General features: G+C 51.9%; 8 protein-coding genes across 8 annotated transcripts; 6 read left to right on the forward strand and 2 right to left on the reverse strand.

Annotated features, from left to right (window-relative positions):
* Positions 1 to 30: 30 nt before the first annotated feature.
* On the forward strand, positions 31 to 1761 carry CABS01_06973 (histidine acid phosphatase; the record flags this gene model as incomplete). The annotated part of the gene is made up of 4 exons (XM_060540338.1): positions 31 to 187; positions 253 to 386; positions 451 to 599; positions 657 to 1761. 4 exons carry the CDS (start codon positions 31 to 33, stop codon positions 1759 to 1761), a joined length of 1545 nt encoding a protein of 514 aa, XP_060403223.1.
* A 2273-nt stretch (positions 1762 to 4034) lies between these two features.
* CABS01_06974 (uncharacterized protein) lies at positions 4035 to 5659 on the forward strand (the record flags this gene model as incomplete). The annotated part of the gene is made up of 8 exons (XM_060540339.1): positions 4035 to 4158; positions 4213 to 4232; positions 4299 to 4335; positions 4411 to 4478; positions 4536 to 4787; positions 4867 to 4988; positions 5070 to 5179; positions 5313 to 5659. The coding sequence occupies 8 exons, from the start codon at positions 4035 to 4037 to the stop codon at positions 5657 to 5659; spliced, it is 1080 nt and encodes a 359-aa protein (XP_060403224.1).
* Positions 5660 to 6162: 503 nt separating this feature from the next.
* CABS01_06975 (uncharacterized protein) lies at positions 6163 to 7053 on the forward strand (the record flags this gene model as incomplete). The annotated part of the gene is made up of 3 exons (XM_060540340.1): positions 6163 to 6466; positions 6531 to 6957; positions 7023 to 7053. 3 exons carry the CDS (start codon positions 6163 to 6165, stop codon positions 7051 to 7053), a joined length of 762 nt encoding a protein of 253 aa, XP_060403225.1.
* Positions 7054 to 7373: 320 nt separating this feature from the next.
* CABS01_06976 (ubiquitin fusion degradation protein) lies at positions 7374 to 9644 on the reverse strand (the record flags this gene model as incomplete). Its single annotated transcript, XM_060540341.1, has 1 exon — positions 7374 to 9644. One exon carries the CDS (start codon positions 9642 to 9644, stop codon positions 7374 to 7376), a length of 2271 nt encoding a protein of 756 aa, XP_060403226.1.
* A 3827-nt stretch (positions 9645 to 13471) lies between these two features.
* Positions 13472 to 15123, forward strand: CABS01_06977 (uncharacterized protein; the record flags this gene model as incomplete). The annotated part of the gene is made up of 2 exons (XM_060540342.1): positions 13472 to 13770; positions 14097 to 15123. The coding sequence occupies 2 exons, from the start codon at positions 13472 to 13474 to the stop codon at positions 15121 to 15123; spliced, it is 1326 nt and encodes a 441-aa protein (XP_060403227.1).
* Positions 15124 to 15175: 52 nt separating this feature from the next.
* Positions 15176 to 15584, forward strand: CABS01_06978 (uncharacterized protein; the record flags this gene model as incomplete). The annotated part of the gene is made up of 4 exons (XM_060540343.1): positions 15176 to 15234; positions 15288 to 15326; positions 15384 to 15483; positions 15537 to 15584. 4 exons carry the CDS (start codon positions 15176 to 15178, stop codon positions 15582 to 15584), a joined length of 246 nt encoding a protein of 81 aa, XP_060403228.1.
* A 2044-nt stretch (positions 15585 to 17628) lies between these two features.
* Positions 17629 to 18383, forward strand: CABS01_06979 (spherulin-1A; the record flags this gene model as incomplete). Its single annotated transcript, XM_060540344.1, has 2 exons — positions 17629 to 18100; positions 18151 to 18383. The coding sequence occupies 2 exons, from the start codon at positions 17629 to 17631 to the stop codon at positions 18381 to 18383; spliced, it is 705 nt and encodes a 234-aa protein (XP_060403229.1).
* A 337-nt stretch (positions 18384 to 18720) lies between these two features.
* On the reverse strand, positions 18721 to 20124 carry CABS01_06980 (actin; the record flags this gene model as incomplete). Its single annotated transcript, XM_060540345.1, has 2 exons — positions 18721 to 19631; positions 19689 to 20124. The coding sequence occupies 2 exons, from the start codon at positions 20122 to 20124 to the stop codon at positions 18721 to 18723; spliced, it is 1347 nt and encodes a 448-aa protein (XP_060403230.1).
* Between the last annotated feature and the right edge of the window lie 356 nt (positions 20125 to 20480).

Genomic DNA, 20480 nt, shown 5'->3' on the forward strand with positions numbered 1-20480 from the left:
CTTGTTGTACGGCACAGAAAAGGGACTACAATGGCACCCATCAAGCTTGGCTTGGTATGCCTTACGGCAATCCTGGTTGAGGGAAGTTCGAGACTCCTTGCGCCAATTCAAGACATCAATTTACCGGCCAGTGAATCTGCTGAGCACCCTCTTGAACACTTGGGCGCAAACGGTCCTTGGTTCGCAGGTACATATATCCATTTGCCCTTCGACTCGATGCTTCAGCGCCGCTTACTTTCGATCGCTTATTAGGACCCAACGTCAACGAGATCTCATCCGAAATTCCGGAGAATTGTTACGTTGATCAAGCGGCGTATGTTTCTCGGCATGGGTCGAGATACCCAGATACTGGCGCTTACAATGGATGGGTCTCAATGCAGGAACGAGTTAGTAATATCTTTGTCTGCCATCTAAAGCATATTCATTTATAGCTGAAACTTGATTGTGTAGTTTCATGCTGGAAACTATACTGCCTCTGGCAGCTTGAGCTTTTTGCCGCGGTGGCAAACAGCGCTAACTAATCCATCCTCTCAAATCGCTAACTTGAGTCCAACGGGCTACAAAGAGGCTCACGATCTTGGATACACCTTGCGAACCAGGTGAGTTCTGCTCAATAGCATCCAAACCCAACAGAACACCTGTGCTAATCGAGTTAGATATCCGGGCCTCTACACTGAAGGCGAAGACTTCATGGTCTGGGCTAACAACTACTCTCGAGTCCTACAGACTGCCAAGTTGTTTGTTCGCGGTTTCTTGGGAACCAATGCCACCTTGCTCGGTGATATCGTGTCCGTGACATCTCGAGGCTTTGCCGCTGGCATTGGCGACTCATTGGCGCCTTCTGATATGTGCCCAGCTTTCAAGGATACGGAGGGAGGCGACTACGTGAATGCGTGGAACAACGTCTACATTCCTCCAATCCTAACCCGCCTGCAAGCACTCATCGATGGAAACCTCACACTTACGCAAAGTGATGTGTCGCAAATACCTTATCTTTGTGGTTTCGAAAGTCAGATCACCGGCCGCCTCTCACCTTGGTGTGATATCTTTTCGGACGAAGAATACCTCCAGTACGAGTACTTCCAAGACCTTCGCTACTACTACGGAGTCGGCCTTGGTACCGATGTGCCTCAGACCATGATGACCCCCTACCTAAACGCATTGATGGACATATTTGTTCAGGGGCCTTCGGTCACCGGCAGACGCAAAGATGGGACCACTTTCAATTTACCAAAGCTTCTCGTCTCCTTCCTCAACGATGGACAGCTCAACCAGTTAGTGGCCGCCTCAGGGGTATTCGACAAGCAGCAGCCTCTTTCAAGTACGCAAAAGGACGATGGCCGTCAATTCGTCAGCTCTCGCTTCACAACAATGCGGGGAACTATTGCATTTGAGAGATTGAACTGTGCCGGGGCTAGAAACGCTACACATGGCAACTTCACCAATGTTGCCCGCCGGAATCCAACGAACAGAAGATCAACCTGCGTGCAGCCATCGCCCCCAATCCAAGACACCTGGAATGCGACATATATTCGCATTCGTCTCAATGATGCTGTCTACCCGATACCTACTTGCAGCAGCGGTCCTGGTTCTTCTTGTCGGCTGGAGGATTACAAGCAATACGTCGCCACGAAGCTTGAGAACCAAGGTAATTGGATCCAGAACTGCAACGTAACCACACCTGGAGCACCAACAAAGGTGAGAGGTGCAAGTTTCTACACCGATCTTAGCAGCGCTTGGTTGAGCCATGTCGCTCCTTAAGGACGAGACGGTTAGGACCAAATCTAGACAAGCTTATTTCATTTCAATGTGATTAGAATATCTTCAATTTTTTGTATATTCAAATAATATCTCCAAAAGTTCAGCATCACTGTTGAGATGCTTCACGGTCTCATATCCTTATTGTCAAGTGAAAGGCGATATTCAAACCCTCTACTCCTCGTATTTCGCATCATAAGCGTTTGTTCCGTGAGCTTCCATGACCTACAAGAAGCAAACTGTATTTTGGGAATTGATGCTAGATAATGGGCTTGAGAACTGTTAAGTGCTGTAGCCATCATTCATACAATATTCTTGCTATGGATGCTATCTTGTCGACATGTCCTCCGCCCATCGAGCTTAACGTGAAGAGCGATGAAACTTCGACTGGCCTCTGCATTAGTCCTTTGATATGCATAACTTCGATGGTGTAGAAAACGTCCCTCAACTCGCGTTATCTTGCCGTTGACGATGCAAGTTTATACCCAATCAGCATACCGGCTAACCCAAACATTGAAGCAATATTCAAGTCACAGTCACCCACTCGTCAATAGGTCAATACGCCTTGAGTTCATAGCTTTCGACTGTTCGGGCTTCTCTTTTCAAGTCTTACCATGCTCCTCCCGCTTGTTGTCTTTCCGTGATATTTCGTCTCTGCCAGATGACTCCAACAAAGTTGCAAGGCAAAAGATCCCAACTCCCTATAGAGTGAAGAGGGACGTTCTGCTTTTATCTGATCTCATACGTACGATTCTCCCGACAAGCACGATTCAAACAATTAGTGAGTAAAGTACGATGTTACATTAGAGCTTTAGCAGCGCCCCTTTCTATTACGCTCGTATTCATCAATTGTCAGGCTCATCGCCTTCCTTACTCGTTTGAAGTCGGTCTCAGCCGATAAAGATTGTTAACGCGGACGCCGATCCTAACGTCATTCCACACACTTTCTGAACTTTGACATAATGACCGCCGTGGGCTAGCGTTAATGGATCAGAATTTCTGAAGTGTGGGTTCAAGCTGACAGTTGTGGCCAGCGAAGCAATTCAACTTATAGAGATGGCGATAGTTGCGTTGCTACGGCCCGGTGATCTTTTTGTTTCTGTCGTACTGATGGAGCGAAACACACAATCTAGTCTCCTCCGTTCGCGAGGGCATCAGTTCCATGATTCCCAAGTGGATCCTACACCTTCACTATCGACATAGGTACGTCAGGGGCAGGGGAGGGCATGGACAAACTTTGTCCGAGTCACGTATACACACATCCAACCACGCAGAAACATTCATCGTGAGCGATCCTATTGGGTGCTACCTCAAGTTTGACTCCGAGCTTGTGCTTAAAACCGAAATCCCGATGTGTTTGGACCAGAGACCGTTACATCTCGCACGTGGGTGATGTGCCAAGAGATCCCATGTTGACGCGGTATCAGGGTACTGCTGCTTCCTCTGAACTCAATGAACCACATCTTCAGCGCGCTTTGTAGTCAAAAGGCAAAAGCTTCGTCTGGGTTGCTTGAGTAGAACTCTCTCCAAGAGCTGATTCTGTTATTTGAGTTAATGTCGGATGTTCCCCTCCCAGAGAAAAAGGTATTGGGTTCCTTTACATGCATGTTCCCGGAGAATAGTTGCTTAGACTCAATTCATACCCCGAAGATCAAAGGCCGCGATCAAGCAAAACCTAATAGGTTAATACTATCATCGTCGAATCACCTGATTCTGGCAGCCACCTTCATAGTCATCTTTTGGCTTTTACTCGATTCCGACGGTCAATGCATTGACGCAGGCAGCCTGTTCGGTTTATATCATCCACATGCGATGACCTACCTAACAAATAATGTCTTGAACATGACTGAGCAACTGACTAGTTCATAGCGGGATTTGGAAAACTCAATTTTATGTCGCGCGGGCCGAATACTGCTTGTTGCAGCTCAACCCGCCCACTACCATGCATAAGTAACGTTGACAGCACCCTCTTATGGCATTTACCTGTCATAGGTATGATCCATGGTACACTCGTATCATATTCTTGAACCCTCTCACCTACATTTTCGTTATCAGCGTGAGACCTTTCTCTCATAGTCATTCGACACGCCTAGAATCATGGGCTGAGGCGCAGATTCTTTCGTTTCTGCAGGCGTAAAGTGTCACTTGTCACTATCTGCAGAGTGCCCAGAGTACCGACTATCGTCACGAGCTTTTCGGAATCCTGAGAATTCGAATTATTCGGGGCATGTGTCGCGCACATTAGAGTCTTGTTGGCCGCTATAGAAGCGCATACCATGACGGATAATATGGTAGGAGCGCTCGTTGGTTCGACAGTAGCCATGATATGTATCACTACACTGGTTGTCTCGATACGAATGGCTGTTAGAACAAGTCTGAGAACTTACGGCCTCGATGACGGTATGTGACGTGTGAGAAAGTAGGATTCGATCGACATCACTAAGTCGTGTATAGTTCTCATTACCGCTAGCTGGGTACGCCAGACCCATTCGACCAGACCTACTCTGCGCAGAGGAAAGTTGATAAGTGTTGTTCTATAGGTTTTCGCGATGGGCATGTTCACTGCGACCATGATCTGTGAGTCAACGCCTAACCATCACCTAGCAATTTACTTGACATGTGCGGCTGTCGAATGCTAACCAGTAGGAGCAGCGGCTCATTCAGGACTTGGCAGGCATCACCACGATGTCAGTGTTTCAGAATACGAGCAGTTCCTCAAAGTGATCCATCATCTCTGCGGTCCTGGAAATAGTCCATAGTAGCTGACTTGAAGAAAGTTGACTATCGCGACTTCGGCAACGTACAGCTACGGTCTGGCTCTCGCCAAAATGTCCTTCGCTGTTCTCTACATACGAATGCTACCAGATCGAAGACTCGTGGTGATGAACAGGGCCATAATCCTCTTTCTTTGCGGTCAGGCCATCGAAGAGAGCCTCATCCCAATATTCCAATGTAAACCGATTGCGAAAGCCTGGACCGTGGGTATGGAAGGGACTTGCCTTGACCTCCCGGTTCTATGGTGGAGCGGCGTAAGTGAAAAGTCTAGTCTCGACCCTGATGTCGGTATGTGACTGAACGAGATATCAAACTGACTGCAGAATACATCAGTTTGGATTCAATCTCTGCACCGACTTGATCTTATTCATACAGCCAGTTCCTACTTTATGGAAGTTGCAACTGCCGCTGGTCAAAAGACTTGGCCTCATCGCCATGTTGTCATTGGGTTTATTGTGAGTGCCACATGGATCCTCGAGCTTCGCTAGTTGCGTGAAGGAAACTGGACTCGAGAACATGTTCTGACCCATCTCTAGGGTTGTCGCTATTTCTGTGATTCGCATGCACTCCGTCACCGAGATGGGAATTGACGACACACGTGAGCAATCTACCTCTTCAAGACTAATCGTCAAAGCTGATACACATTGTCAAAGATGACCTAGCAACCCCAATATTGTGGTCTGAAGCAGAGATTAGCACCTTGATCGTTTGTTCATGTGTGCCTTCCTTACGAAAGGTGGTCCAAAAGTTGCCATGCTCATACCAACCATTTGGTATAGCTAGCATCGACACGCTGCCACGAGCCATCGAAACAATTGGCCAAACGAGACGGAAACAACGTCTCACGTCGGAGTATGGCAGCGGCCATGAAAGATACTACTCTATTGGGTCAGGTTCTACAGGCAGGACCCTGAGGTATCCCTTGAGTGTATTGAGCCGACCCGGGAAGGCTTCGTCCAAGGCAAGAGAGGCACCACAGGAGACGCTACGCACCAGTCTCACAGGCGACATCAATAGCATTGCCAATCTGCGAAAACTTGGACTGGAGTTTGACTGCGACGTGGAGCGCAGTGCGGGAGATACGGTCAACGTACCCGAAGAGACATACTTTCCAATGGGAAATTGAAATGAAAAATTGAGAGCCGATGGCACATAGACATAGAAGTTATACCAAGAGATGAGTTGTCGCCGCGTCGGATCCGATCCGAGTTCTTGAGTAGGTGTGAGAAGTGGAGGCCCGGACTGGGCTCCGTGCGGAAGAATATGGATCTTGACTGGCGGCGTTCTCCGGGCTACCGATAATCAATGACGTATAGAATTCCCCTAAAGTAGTGGCAGTCGCACGTGGAATCACTAGGAGTCCGCGTCATGAGCTTGTAACTTTAATGAAATCGCCGGAACGTCGGAGATCGGTAGGTGGTAGTACCCGAGCTCGAGGCTTTGTACCACTTAACTACCACTGACGTACGACTCCAATTGAAAGCGTCATGGGTGGAATCCGTTCTTCCTCAACCCAATAAGACCATCTCCATGACCTCAACTTTGTGAGCTTCACGAACCAGGACTTTTCTTCTTCAAACTAACTATTCGAAATTTACGTGTACAGCACTGCTAGCAGAAATCCACAACATGGGCGTTTCACTGTCTACTGCCAAATGGTTGGCTCCGCTATCCTTTGCTGTCGACTTTGCAGCTCAAAACTATGGCATGCTTAGCACTCCCAATATGAAGGATGTTCACGACGCCAACCTGTCATTTTGGTCGCCTCAGCCTTTCTTCATTGCTGGATTCTTCTTCCCTCAGCAACTTTTCCAGCTTGCCTGGCTATATCGCCTATACAAGGCAGACCCCAAAGTAGAGCCCATGGCCTCCGATATAGGCACTATGGTTGACTTTGCCCCATTTTACGCTGTCGGAAACTTCTGTATTGCTAGTGAGTAGCAATCTTTACACCTTTGTCTAGGTACCTCTTGAGTTGTGCTGATTGTCTTCAAAAGCATGGATGATCTTCTGGAACAAATCTGACCTGAAGGTTGCAAACATCTTCGTCGTCATCAATAGCCTTGCCCAACTGTACTTCATCTTCAATCGTCTTCCGCCCATGAACACAAAGTCTGTCAACTCTGTTCTTACCCACGTCGTTGCCAAAACCTTTGCTGGTATCGGCGTCTTGGACCTGCTACACAACGGTTCGGTTGCATACTTTGTTCACCAGCAGCCATCTACCACTGTAAAGGTTCTCACCGGAGTAGGGTTCGGATTGTTGTCGAGCATTAGTGATTGGATCTTTGGAGGCTGTCTAGTCTATGACTTAATTGCGCTGTCAGTCGGTCAATCAGCCTACGGCAACGCCGGTTGGAGCAGGCTGCTCGGCATCTACGCCGGTGGAGCTGCAGCCATTGTTGGCGCGCGTAATTTCCTGAGGTAAGACTTTGATCAGAAACAGTAAAGGAGATGCTTGCTAATTTTGCAAGACCGCCATATGTTAGTCAATCTACAGCCGGATACCAGCCTCTTTAAAGCGTTCAGTTGGCCTCTTGGTTGTATCTGCAAGCCGCCTAACAGGAGACTAGGATCGAATATGGAATTGTATTAATAGCACCAGTCATGCCATAATATCATTATATTTCTTTTTGCGACACAATTTTCATGCTTATCGTCAATCGTATTTGAAAATTCATGTGGGGGCAATCGTAACCATACTACCATCTTGCTCAACGCCGACAATCAAGTCCCACCTTTGCCTCTTCAATTCTATGTGGTATCAACGATGCTCTATACCTGCTAACGCCTTTGGATACGCCTCGATGTGTCCCCAACAATGCTGCTAGCCTTCTCAATCATTTCATAGGCGCCCAATTGGACAGCCATTCTCGCGCTTTATCCAAATCTCCTGAGCTCGCTTCGCATGCCGCTATGCACCATTCAAAGTCCCATACACCCTCACTCGCCAGCATTTCCGCTAATCTCCTCCGTCGTTGTGAAGCCTCATCGACGCAAAAGTGCATGGGCTCTTTCATCTCGGGAATGCTTTGCACGAGCGGCTTCACGAGCGGAAGAGCAGCCTGCGCGCTGCCACCCTTCGCATCAAGTCCAAGGTTGATCCTCCCTGACTTGCACCACTCGTTTCCACACCACTTCTTACCACAACCGGTCATCAGCTGGCCGAGATATCTTCTCTCGATACGTCGCCGGAGCGCTTTGCCCTCTGGGTCATGCATGCTGACGTAGAGGGGGCCGAAGCACAGCGAGCAGAGACCCAGGTCGTTACCGGGTCCCTGACCCATTGCTGTTCCGGCACCAACAACTCCAGCAGATCCGACGCCATGCAGGGTGCGGCCACAGTTGATGTTGCGGCAGATTTCGGGTTTTTTCCGAGCGATTTTGTCCAACTCGTGGTGCTTCATATGAGCTGACATATCTCGCATCCGTACGATCTTGCCACACAAGTGGCAGTCGGTGGTTCTCGCGCCATCTGCTAGCTCATGCGAAGTCAAGCCAGACAAGATTGTTTCTGCCGAAGGATTGAATGGATCCCCCTCTTGTGGTACCTCGAGGTGACAAAACTGGCAAAGAATGAGTTTGCCAGGACAGACACTTGTGCGGTGTAGCGCCAATTCCACCAAGGATGAAGCAGTGTATTCGCAGCCAAGACACTGCTGTTCAGTGTGACGCACGGCATCGTGTTTGGCCTTGCTCGCCAGCGAATCTCCAGAAGCATCGTCATGCTCGCAGTGCCAATGAGTTTCCCACTCATCCGACCCCTTCTTGAAGACACGTTTGCACTTTGGACAGGTAACGTTATTCCGAAGACAGAAGTTCCGATGCAAGACCATTGTCCGCTGAGGAATCCACTGCAGACAATTCGTACACTGCTCTTCGTCTGGAGACCTAGAGTCCCCGGGTTCCGAGCCAAAAGGTACATCTTTTGATGCTTCTCCCGCCTCAGCTCTGACCCTGAGTTGATAGGATGCTGGGTTTGGGACTTGATCGTTGCCGATCAGCGGATAGCAATAGATTGAAATGAGAAGCTCTTCAGCACTCTCCATTTCGACATTTGTGGGTTGTATAGTGATGGACTTGATGCCGTCTTCAGCAGGATTGAAGTTGCCAAAGACATATTCTGAATCTCGCGGTCGTGCTCGCTGTCGTGCTGATCTCGGACTGACGAACAAGTCGATACGATCAGGGTGAGGGAGTTTGGAAAGTTCAATCGTCAAGGGCCGGGTCCGATCCCAAGAGGGCAGTTCGTAATCGATGTATTCCCCCTGCAAAACCTGGCCGTTGACAGGCTTCCACACGTCAATCTCGCCTCCTATTGAGCTTCCACTAGAAGCACCAGGCTGAACTTTGGCCATAATCTGGCGCATAGTCTCGCGAGCCTGCTCCTCATTCAAAGCCTCAATGTCCACTTCCAGATCCGTATCAACCACGCAAATGCCGTCACCTTCTGGCAAGAATTTATCGACCAGGAACTTGAAGTCTTCGCCCTTGACGCCGCGCACAGACAGGACCGTTTCCTTTGTGAGTGTTGTGTAGCTTTCGCGTAGCTGGCGTTCGAGAAGTGATTTCCAGTCGTCGGGATCATAGCCGGCTTCGAGGGGTCTGAGCCGGACGTAGGTGCCCTTGGGTAGTTGCTTGGCGTGGACCGTCAACCGTGGTTCAGTATCGAGAACCATGCCAGATGTCGATTCAGATGGCTCTTTTGGGAGGGAATCGACAGAAAAGTCAGTAGGGAGTAGCCCTAAAGCATCCATGAGATATGGACCCAGCGCAATTTCCCCTTCCTCGGCCGAAAACTCGCGGATGCCAGCGTATACAGTATTTCCGTTCTTTTGATTGACCAGGCGAAACATTAAAGGGTTCGGCAGTTGCTGGGAGGTCTCTTGGTAGAGGCTCTGCTGCTGTCGCGCGTATGGATTGAAGGGGTCGTAGGAAGTGAAGGTCGAATTGGAGGGCGCGGGTGGTCTCGGAGACGCTGCGAGCAGTTGCTCGAGGGCGGACTGAGGAAGCAGGATCTTGTCGCCGCGCAAGTCTCTCGAAGCAGATTTGATGGGAGGCACGACCGCAAACGGTGCAGACCACTTCAACTCTGGTTGTTCGTTCTCCATATTGGCGTAGCGGAGTCTCGTCCAAGTCAGAGTAGGGTGGTAATCTTAAGTAAGGTATCGTAGGTCTTGTTGTTCGACGCGTCGGCCGTCGCTAAGGGTAAGGTGGGGTGGAGGGGTAACGGTTATCTGCTCAGAGGGCTGTTGATCGAGTTGCTGTGTTTGGGCATGGCCGGTGGATTGAAGTCGAGGTGGCCCAAGCCGTGAGTAGGCATCTGTAGAAAGTATAGCAAGTAAATTCCAGGATAGGATTTGTGTTGTCATTTGGGAAGTATCATGGCGACAGTGTGGATGAATCAGCAGGCTGGTTGGATTCTTCTAGATTCCACCCACAGTAAGTAAAATCAACAAGCTCCAGGTTGACTCGCTGACGACATGATGTGGGCCGCCTCCCGCAATGGAGAAAGCCGAGAGAGGAACCTAAGGTACATAGATCTGCGCCACATATCCCTAAACCCATTCAGGTCAGCTCGCGCCACAATTACATATCTTCCACATTCCAACCAAAGTACCTAGGTACTATGCTGCTTACCTAAGGTCAGCAACACTGAGGTGGTGTGATGAACAGTCGGATCCGGGACAGTTTGGCCGACCGCCGACCTACAAGTAAGGTGCGACCCGACGATCGCGAGAATGGAAACGAGAGAAATGCTTACTAAACCTCTAAGAGTCCAAATGGGAAGCTTCTCAGACCTTCTCAATTTACCTACGCAGGCGAGACAATGGGCATTGGCACATTGCCGGTTCAACAATCTTCTGCGCACGCCCTTGACCAATACTCTACATACGCGCAATCAGAAAATCAAGATAAAACCAATACCACTCAACCAATCATGCCAAATAAAGCTGAATCATGATGTGCGTCTGCCAGGAAGCCTCATATCCCAGCTCGCCAAACACTTGAACCACTGAGCGCTCAACCACTGCAACACAACCTGAGTCCTTGACACCTCATGCTTCTACTATTGGGTTCCCCATTCACCAAAACCAGCAGAAACAAATGTGGCCAAAACTCCCGACTCCGCGACTCCGGACTGTCACTCCGTGCCCCCCGGAGCAGGGCTGGCTAGCGGATCAGCGCGCCGAAACAGTACCCAAAATAGGCATGGGAACCCCCTCTAGCCTACCACCTAATTATTTATTGTGTATGGAGTACGGAGTGCGGAGCACACAATTGGTATGGATATTCGCGACTCGCAGCTCCCTGTGTTTCCCCAGCTTGCTCGACACTATCCAACGTCTTTGCAGCAACTCGCAACTCCGTACCGAGCAATGAGGCAGACATGGGACCTCTCGAGGCAGAGGCACGGACAGGCGTGCACGCACAGTCGCTCCGCTGCGAGTCGCAACTTCAGGATGAGGCAGCATGACCCGAGATACGCAAAGCGGTCACAATGAAAATGAGCAGTTCGAGTCGAGCGCCGGCCAAGGAACGTGCCGCTGTGCTACGGCGCCATCTTATCGGCGGTTGACAGCCAAAAGTCGAAGGCGGCACCACTAGAGCCTGGAGGAGTGTAGTCCTGTACGGACAATGTGTGGCCACCCGTGAGACTGCCAGAGTGGCAGCGCAGAGCAGCGGAGCGGAACCAGTCCAACTGGCATCTTGTTATTACCCCACGAAACGCTTTCGTTGAAAGTGAATAGTGCAATCCCACGAAGCGAAGCTGTACCATATGCAGCCTAGGTATGTGAGGTTGAAGTACCTCTCCCCTATGGCTCGGTAACCTTGGGGATGGGATCAAAGTCACCATTTCCGGCAAAGCCAACCCCAACCAAGCTTTCGCACTTGATTCGGCCAGGAACACCGAACAGCGAACCAGCAACAAGCTTGCGCTGCGGCAGTCGTGCTGTTGTGCAGATGGTGGTGGGCTTCAACAATCACCTAACCAGCCAGCCCAGCGATCCTCGCTCAGTCATGGCAGGTTTAAGCGGTTGGAGCGGCTAATTTGGTCATGTAACACTTTCAAGACATGCCCAGCTCGATAACCTTCATTGGAGCTTGGACTCCACAGACCTCTCTCTTGCGCGGGATGGAGCTTGATGGGGCGGAATGAGATGTCAAGAAACTGCGCTTGTATCCGTACTTGACCGTACATAGCGATAGGATGATGCTCAGCGTGACCGGGGAGACCTGTTCTTGTCTCTCTATAGCCGTACGAATGTCGCGCAATCATTTTACAGATCCTACCGGTTATCTCGGACGAGACAGGGCGGTTATGCGCATCAGGGCTCACTCAAGACCCAACCCCCATCAAGTCTTGACAACCTATCCAACATTGTTAGATCTCCAGTGTCGGTTTTCGGTGTCTCTTTTTTTGATGAAAGAATGTCAACACACCTGACCTAATGGAGCATTATACTTTATTGTAGGTACGCCTATCAACTCGTCTCATCTCATCGCACCGCACCAGAACTCAACAACACACCGTTACTCGGATCATCACCCCCAACCCTCCCCCACCCCCTTTCCACAGCCCTTCGGGCCTTCACCCAAGGTTCAAGCAATTTCCATACACATCACTCCCCACTCAGTGCCTCACATTTCGGTCCGTACCTTATTGGCTTTCCTGACTCTACGTACACCCTCTCTCTCTGTTCCCAAGCTCCCGCTCAAAGTCAGCAAAGGCGCATAAACGCCTGCATGCTTGGCACGGAGTAAGGTACCGAGTAGCAAAACGCGACAGACGGATACTTTGGAGAGATTCTCAGCATCAATGTCAAAGGTGCCAGCGCAGCGGACCTTTTCTGTTGCTCTGCAGTTGCCAAGACCGCACCAGGCGGCGGGTTGAAGCTCTTCCGTTTCAACCGCACTATTCTTTGCCCCCCATCTGCCACAAATGGCTCCATTGACTGGACACGGCCGATCTTCTCTTTCAGGGTCCGACGGTCGACCCAACCGGGCCAACCCCAGATGGATGCTACACGGTTACACTACCACCCACGCTACCACCTTCTGCCGATAATACCTGCCCTGCAAGCTCCTGGGGAAGCCAAAGGCGAGCAACAAGTGGATAGTGGGAACACTTGTGACTCTTGCGTCTCTACCTGCCCTCCGCTATTCGCTCTGTGCCAGCCACTACGGTGCGAAGGCCCGGATGGGAGGGGAGGGACGTGGGTAGGTAGCTATGGGACGTGGATGATGGCACGGGGCGGGTGTGTGGGCAATCTGGACGACCATCCACTTGGACCTTGGACCGGTCTAGCCTGCACAGCTCTAGCCTGCCCGTGCTGCATTTCTCGGCGCATCTTGTTGACTGTACGTACGGCGCGGTTGACCCCCAAGGTCCCTTGCTCGATGTACATCTACACAGTAGGTATTGCTTCCAAAGTTCCCTGTCTCGCCTTGCTCGACGGCGTGACGGGGTACCTCTTCACCGCAAAGCTAAGGATAGACACTCCCACGTTTCTTGTCTTGCCCAGGCACTACGTAGCCCACCATCGTCTCTCCTGTACCAGTCAGGGCTCGATGCTGTAGATATTTAGACCGACATGTCGTCCGCCCCAAGACGTCTCTTGTCTGGCAGTCTAGATCTCTACCTTACCAAGCCGAAAGCTCTTATCTTCCCATGTAAACAGTGAGCATCATCAGTCTGACCAAGTTCCGATTGCGATTGCGCTTACGACCGAGTTCTGCCCGTCCTCCCTTGACGGCCATCCTTCCACCTATTTAGCTTTCTGGCTCTCGGCCTCTCTTTTCCCGTCTTACAACAGCACCTTCACCACCTCTTAACCTCCAGACTGATCGCCGCAGACCCTCGAGGTTTACGGCCGTCGCGTAATACCTCGTCTCTGCTCCCACGTTTCTACCCTTCGCGCGCGTTCGCCGTAACATGCTCCAGGACGTCGAGGACGCCTACACGCTTTACCAGAATTCGGTCACCAATCTCCTCCATCTCCTGTCCAATCCTCTCATCCTCGCCCACACAGCTCCTCACCTCTCCGCTTATGACCGTCTGAGCCTTGCCTCCACGAGCCGAGCATTCCGAGAACTGATCAAACACACCTCTGGCGTATTCCGCCATCTTGATCTGATCCACGTACGCGCGGCGCAGTTTGAAATCGACGGCATTGATCGCGGTGGTGAAGTCTGGCGTAATGTCCAACTTGATGAGAATCTGACCGAAGATGAGTGCGTCCACTCGACCTTACTCCACTCGACCTCCTACCACCGTCGGTGACATTCTTCTCCCCAATGTCCCCCCCCCCCCCCCCCCCCCCCCCCCCCCCCCCCCCCCCCCCCCCCCCCCGCCCCCCCCGCCGGGGGCCGCCGCCCGCGGGCGGGCGGGCCGGCGCGCCGCCCGCGCGCCCGCCCCCCCCTCGGGCGGGTCCGGCCCCCCCCCCCCCCCCCCCCCCCCCCACCCCCTGGGGTCGCGGCCGGTTCGACGCGGTGGGGATGCCGGAGAGGGCCGACCATGGTGCGGTAGAACGACTCGACTAACGCGCGATTCTCACCAGTTTTTACTCCGGTCCGCTGAGAGGCATCTTCTCAGGCATCCGCCGACAGAACATACTCCAAGATGTCCAGACGCTGATCTTAGACGGCTTGTCCGTGACGGCTGAGCTCTGCCACGAAATCATTCTCGACCCATCCTACAGCGTGCGACTCTTATCCATTCGCGGCGTCAAAAACCTGAACGAGCGCAAGCTGTGCGCATCTCTTCAATATGCCTGCAGACCGTCGCGGCCAGAGGGCATGCCCCGGCTGAAGGGTCTCTACGTTTTCGGTGCCAAGGACACTCCGCTGCCCTCATTCGCATCACCCGGTGTATCCTCTGGCACCGCATCGCACGCAGCGCAGATCAGCGCAGGGTGGAATGCCAAGTCGCAGCAGGCGTTGACATCATCTCTTCGAAGCGAGGAAGAGGACTGGTATTATAGGAAAGGCCGCATTATTGCACGTCCGCTGGTCGAGGAGTGGGCCAACACTCTGGTCGACTGCCACGGTATCATTGCCTTTGATGCAGTTGCTTGCACCGGGCCTCACCATATGAACTCGCCTGCTTACGGCAAGGTAAGAACCCCGGCCTCAGCCCGGCAATGGGCCGTGGCGACAGTCGCCCTGGGCGGCTGTGCCGGTTGCGGTGCTGCACCCGAAGGCATGTCAGTTCACAGCGGGACTCCGGCGATTCAACGTCCTCTCCTGTCCCCTCCGCCTCTCCTAGCATCGTCAGTCAAGGCCGCAACGGCACCGCAGCTCTGCACCGGATCGGAAACGTCCTTCGTCGCTCGATGCATCGACTGCCTGCGAGAGAGATACTGCGCGGGCTGCAATAAGTGGTGGTGCGAGGAATGTTACCAGACACCCAGCGCCGTGACCGAGCTGGCCGATACCGACGTGATTGTCGTCGACGCCGACGGCGGTGCTTGGGTCCAGCACCAAGAGCACGAGAGTCAGCCCAAGATTAAGGTACGAAATGGCGCCTGCTTCCCAGACTGCATCATGGGCGAGGTCATTGATGCGCAGAGGGTGTTGCTGGGCTGAGTCGGACATCCTTTTGCCGTCTGGCCCGGCCTGTTCCAAAGTGTATGCCACAATGCTATTCATCGTCCGCCCCTTCCTCGTCCCCCTCGACTTCCTGTTATCTAGCGAAGAGTATGCGTCATGACCGGGAACCCGATGATGCTAACACAGGTTATCAACCTTAGGCTCGTATCGCAAAAAGCTGCTGGGAATGCGGTAGCAATGTAAGTGGCGATTCTAGACCAAAGTTCTCCGTCGACGAGACCCGAGCTGATGGCAAGAAAACAGTGTCACGATTGCATTGATCGTACACAGAGGCTCTGTAGAGGCTGCTGCGGTGGCTACTGCTTGGTTCACAACGAGGGGTCAACCTCAACTTTCGTAAGACCGCCTCTGACGAACGGTATCTCTTGGGCCTTGGCTAACATCCACAGTGTGACTGTTCGATCCCCGCAACCTCGTTGACGCGTTCAGATCGCTAACTCTTTCGGTAGGGTGCTCGAGCCGTGGTCGCTTCTTGCGACACCTTTAAGGGGGTGTCATCCGGGCGAAACGACAGACGCCGATCGCCGGTCAGTCACCGCAACCCACGGGGTTTGAGACCAACTGAAGCTGAAGGCTAGTGGCACTCACGGGATTGAAAAATTCCAAGACTTTTCTCATATTTGGATCTTCAGGCGCGGCAAAGCGGCGCTCCCAAGAGCTTCTCGTCAGCTTTGGGTCACGATTTACAGCTTGTCTCGGAAGGCCAACTTTGTGTACTGTTTGATTTTCTGCATGGGCTATATTTACAGAGCCGGCGAGCTCTCGTCACGTCACTAAGCGCTTTCATCGTTTGTGAGATACCCTTGAAGCAAAGCGTTTGAGGCGTTGATTGCCAATGGTTTAGCGGTATAGACGACCTTTTGACCTCAATCCCAACTCTTTTGCACCCACTTTTTGTGTCCCGTTTCTAGCCAGATTGTGTTGTGATGGTGAGACTTGTGCAGGTGACGTCTATAGGCGGTTGTTTGGATCCAACTGCAATTCCCGTTCATAGGCGAGACTATCACCATTGTGTTCCTGCTAGTGAGCCCCTTTCCTCGGGCTTCAGTCAGCCTCAGTCGTCATCTCCTCGATTCTTTCTCCTGCTGATTCAAGTCAGATCAAGTTCCGTGACCGTCAACGACATCTCGTGTGAGGAAGGAAGACATCATTCGATAAGGAGATGCTAGAGATGCCTCCACTACATTGTTGTGCCACCCAGCTGATCAATCTGGTTATTTCCGGGAATAGACAGTCTGTTTCACAGGCATTTTGCATGACAGTTTGCCTCGAAATTCATTCGTCGTCACGAGCCACAAACCTCGGCCCATCCGTGGAAGCTTCCAGATTAGTTTAGTGAAGGTATACAGGTCCTAGTGCGATGCTGAACGCCTGCCATGTGCCTGGGCTGATAGCTTCAAGGTAGGTTCCGACCTCGGCCGTCACCTCGACTATGAGGCTCTCTAGGAGCCACACTTTAACGCGCGCAAAGGTCAAGACCCTTCTCTCCGTATCATCCAATGAAATGAGATAGTCCAATGACCAAGTGAAAGGATAGAGCTATACGATACTGTGGAAGCAGGGCCTTATCGAGTAGCTTATATTTACGTAGGGGAAAGCTTGCGGTACGAGATAGACAAGCTGGGGAGTGGCGGTATCACGAGCTTACTTGGACAAATACAACAGTGCCTCGCTTTCTCTCCTCTCTTCCTCGGGCGCAACTTTGTCGTCTGGGACGACCCTCTGGACACTTCAAGTCACATGCCAAGTTGAAACTCTTTGTTCATAGCATATTTCCAGTGATGACCTGAAAACGCAGGCAGAAAAGATTGTAGGGACGATTGGAAGCTCTCGACAGGAATGAGATTGTCATTAGTCCTTGTATTGACATGCCAAGCCCGAGGAGATCCTTTGTTCGAGTACCCGTTGTAGCCAGAGTCGCTGTCTCCGTCCTGGCCGGTTCGGTTGGACAGTTTTGCCCTGACTGTCACAGGTGCAAGCATTTACCAGCTGCGAGAGGACGTGGTAAGTCGCACCGTCCCCTAGCACAAAATATTCAGGGTTTCTGTGCTTTGTCAGGGTCCTCCTATTCCCGAGATCCTGCCTCGTCTCCCTCCATTCTCTTGTCAGACGATATGTACGTCGTATATCGATCGTGCGCTGCGTGGGGAGATACTCGTGATCGCATACCCAGGATAACGGCATTGGCCTCGAGAAAGTTAGATGGAGATCCCAGCAGATGGCTTTCTGTGCCTTTTTGCTATGTCCTATTGGCCTATACTTCAAGCGGAGACTGCTCCGTTACCATGGCACTCCCTGAGATCTCGTGGTGACTTCCAAGGATCTATGCGTCCTACCTGGCCACTGAATTGAGCCTCACGAGCTAGTATAAGTTCGCCTTGTCCTGGGTCGCCGGAGGGAGGACGATCGATCTCGAAACGGCATCTTCAAGACATACTTGGACGCCTTCTGGACGCCTTAACCGTATCCACCTCGTCCAACATGGCCGTTTCCGCCCCGTCGCCAACCTGGCTTCTCTTGTCACTGTGTCTATTTGCGGCCTTCATTAACGCCACAGACGACACACTGTACCCAGATCGTGTTCGATCGCTTAGAACAAGTCCAACAGAACTTGATAAGCTTAATATTCTACCCGAAGATAAAGACTGGACGTTCAACTACTTCGCCCATGAATTCCACACCAACAGCCCCGGGGGCGTCGTCAACGCCAATGCCGCGACTTTCCCAGCAACGGTTGGCAATGGTATGACCATGGCTTGGATCAGTCTTGGTCCCTGCGCTATGCTGCCGCCGCATTACCACGCTCGTGCTTCCAACTATGTGGTTTCTGTCGAGGGGACTACCGAGACCTTTATGACGCTGGAGAACGGGGCTCGGATGGTGAAGACAACTTTGGCGCCCGGAACGATGACAATCTTTCCCCAAGGCAGTCTGCACACGATGCAAAACACAGGTGAGCTTCGTTACGAGCCTCCATATCTTGTCCCATGCTTACCACTCCAGGGTGCGATAATGCTACTCTGATCTCGGCTCTGAGCTCAGAAGACGCCGGTACCCATAATGTCGCCAATGGACTCTTCGATCTTCCTCCAAGCGTAGTGGCAGCAGCGTTGGGAGGAAACCCGCTGTCAGCAAAGTTTGCACAGCTACGACGAGATATCCCGGCTGTCGGGACTGGTGCTGCGGTTGGCACCGCAGAATGCCTGAAACGGTGCGAAGCTACTGGCTCGAAGTAGGTTGTCTATAGTATGCCCACAGCCGTACCGATATAGACAAAAGGGGTGGTCGATACTAATGGCTGTAAAGACTTTCCATGTTGTTGGGGACGAGAAAACTTGTTCGGCCAAAACGTATCGACAAAAGCTCGAAATATGAATACCCGGGGCAGATGGCATCGTGGAGCAGTCTGTTTGGTATAGTCAAGAAATATTCGACTGTGTAGAAGCCGGGATGGAGGCCGTTTTTGATTTCCATAGACCTGCGATGTACGCCCACAGGGCATACGGGGATGTGATGATTCTAGTGCTGTTTGATAGACCAACCGCTCTAGTTGATGCTTGGAATAGTGAAGGTTCAGACACCAGTGTTTCCAGAGCCGAATTTGCGAGCAACCCATGCGCCGCCGTACTCTTCGTACTCTTGTTTAGTGGCAGACAGCTTATGAATATCGGAGTGTTTGGCCAGTTCGGCACCGCCATGCCAGGTGCTTGTGATAGGGTCGACGGGATGCGCGACCCTCACAATACAGGCATCGGGAACTCTCTTGACAAGCTCCTTCTCCAGCCGCTGGATAAAGCCAGCAAACAAGGCGTTGCCGCCAACGACAACGATGTTAGCCAAGAGCCCCGGCCAAAGCCCAACTGGCAATTCGGAAAGAGACTGCATGATGACGTCCGCGAGGCCGGGTTGTCGGAGTCCAATGTCGGAAGGCTGAAAGAGTAGTTCGGGAACTGAAAAGCGTTCGTTTCGAAGCGTGAGTATGTCTTCGTCGTTGTCAGCGGCGCGTGCTGCCATCTTTCTTGCTTTTGTGTGCATAGCAGGGTCGTAGTCTCGGACGACGCCCTTCGTCTTGGTGTGGAAGTCGGGCAGTATGTAGTCTTTGGCAATGCCGGCTCCCGTCACGTAAGGCTCCCTCTTCTCGCCCCTCGTACCCTTCCAGGTCTTTTCGAGGTCGCCATTGAAGTCGAGTGAGACATAGCTTGCCTGTTCCTTGATCTCATTAACGATGTATGTGTCGTTTCGCATGTCGTAGTATCGCAGAGAGAGTAAACGCGTCAAGTAATTTGTCATGAGCTTCCCACCGACGTCCAGTCTTCGAACAGCGGAGTGCAGGGGCTTGCCGTTGAGAAGAGGCATGACGATAGTATTGGAGTAGCCAGAGTCGATGAGCAGCACAGCTTCAGCCGGAATTTGGGGCACCGAATTCGGGTCTCGGGGGGTCTGAAGGATACCTTGGATATCGTGGTACGCATTGAAGGAGGCCCCTGGGAAGACAAAGGTCAGCTGAGTCGACGAGACGTGCAAGAGGCTAAACTACATACCAATACCACGATAATAACTGGCAAATTGATATTCCTCAAAGATTACCTGATCACAGTTGGCCTGTAGAATAGGCAACGAATTGGGTTGTTCTGCAAGGAGCAGTCTGGTCTCGGAAGGATCGCACTTTTGCGGCGCCTTGTCGTCGAAGAACTCGTGGTCCCAAATCTCCTTTTGAGCTTCCCAATTGACAATGTACCCCTTTTCTACCGGTCGCCGGAATTGAACTTCGCCAAAATCATGGCATTTTTCGAGGTCGGATGCGACGTAGACCTTTCTCGCCCTGTCTCTGGCGATGCAGTTTGGTATTACTCGAGGCTCGTCAGTGTGGTCGTCGGAAACGAAGCCTGCTTTGATGGTCGACGCGCCATTGTCGAGAACCAGCGTTCGCGACGGAGGCACAGGGCCTGAAGACTTGGTATTGCGGCCACCAGCCATAGGGATGACTTGCACTAGAGCCAGGACGTCGCAATGGATACGATTGACGAAATCGTGAACTTTTCCACTGGGAACTTCAGGTACTGGAGCTTGGACTTCTTCCCGCCCGCCTATTGGACCTGGGCTTCCTCAGTCGGTGGTCGGCTTCCTCATCGCCGACACTGCTGACGTAACAGAGCCAAACCAGTGACATGGACAGGATGCGACTCCCGCTCTGCCAAGAGCTTCCAATCGTTGAATCTGTCGTAAACTCCTTGTGGCCTAAACTAATTGTCCAGTAAATCACAAACCTAGCTTAAGCCGAGGAAAGATTTCCTTGGGTGTGCGCTTTTGGGATATAACCTGGGCCCCGTATG

This window comes from Colletotrichum abscissum (assembly GCF_030869225.1).
Source record: "Colletotrichum abscissum strain IMI 504890 chromosome Unknown Scaffold_15.1, whole genome shotgun sequence".
Classification (NCBI taxonomy): Eukaryota; Fungi; Ascomycota; class Sordariomycetes; order Glomerellales; family Glomerellaceae; genus Colletotrichum; species Colletotrichum abscissum.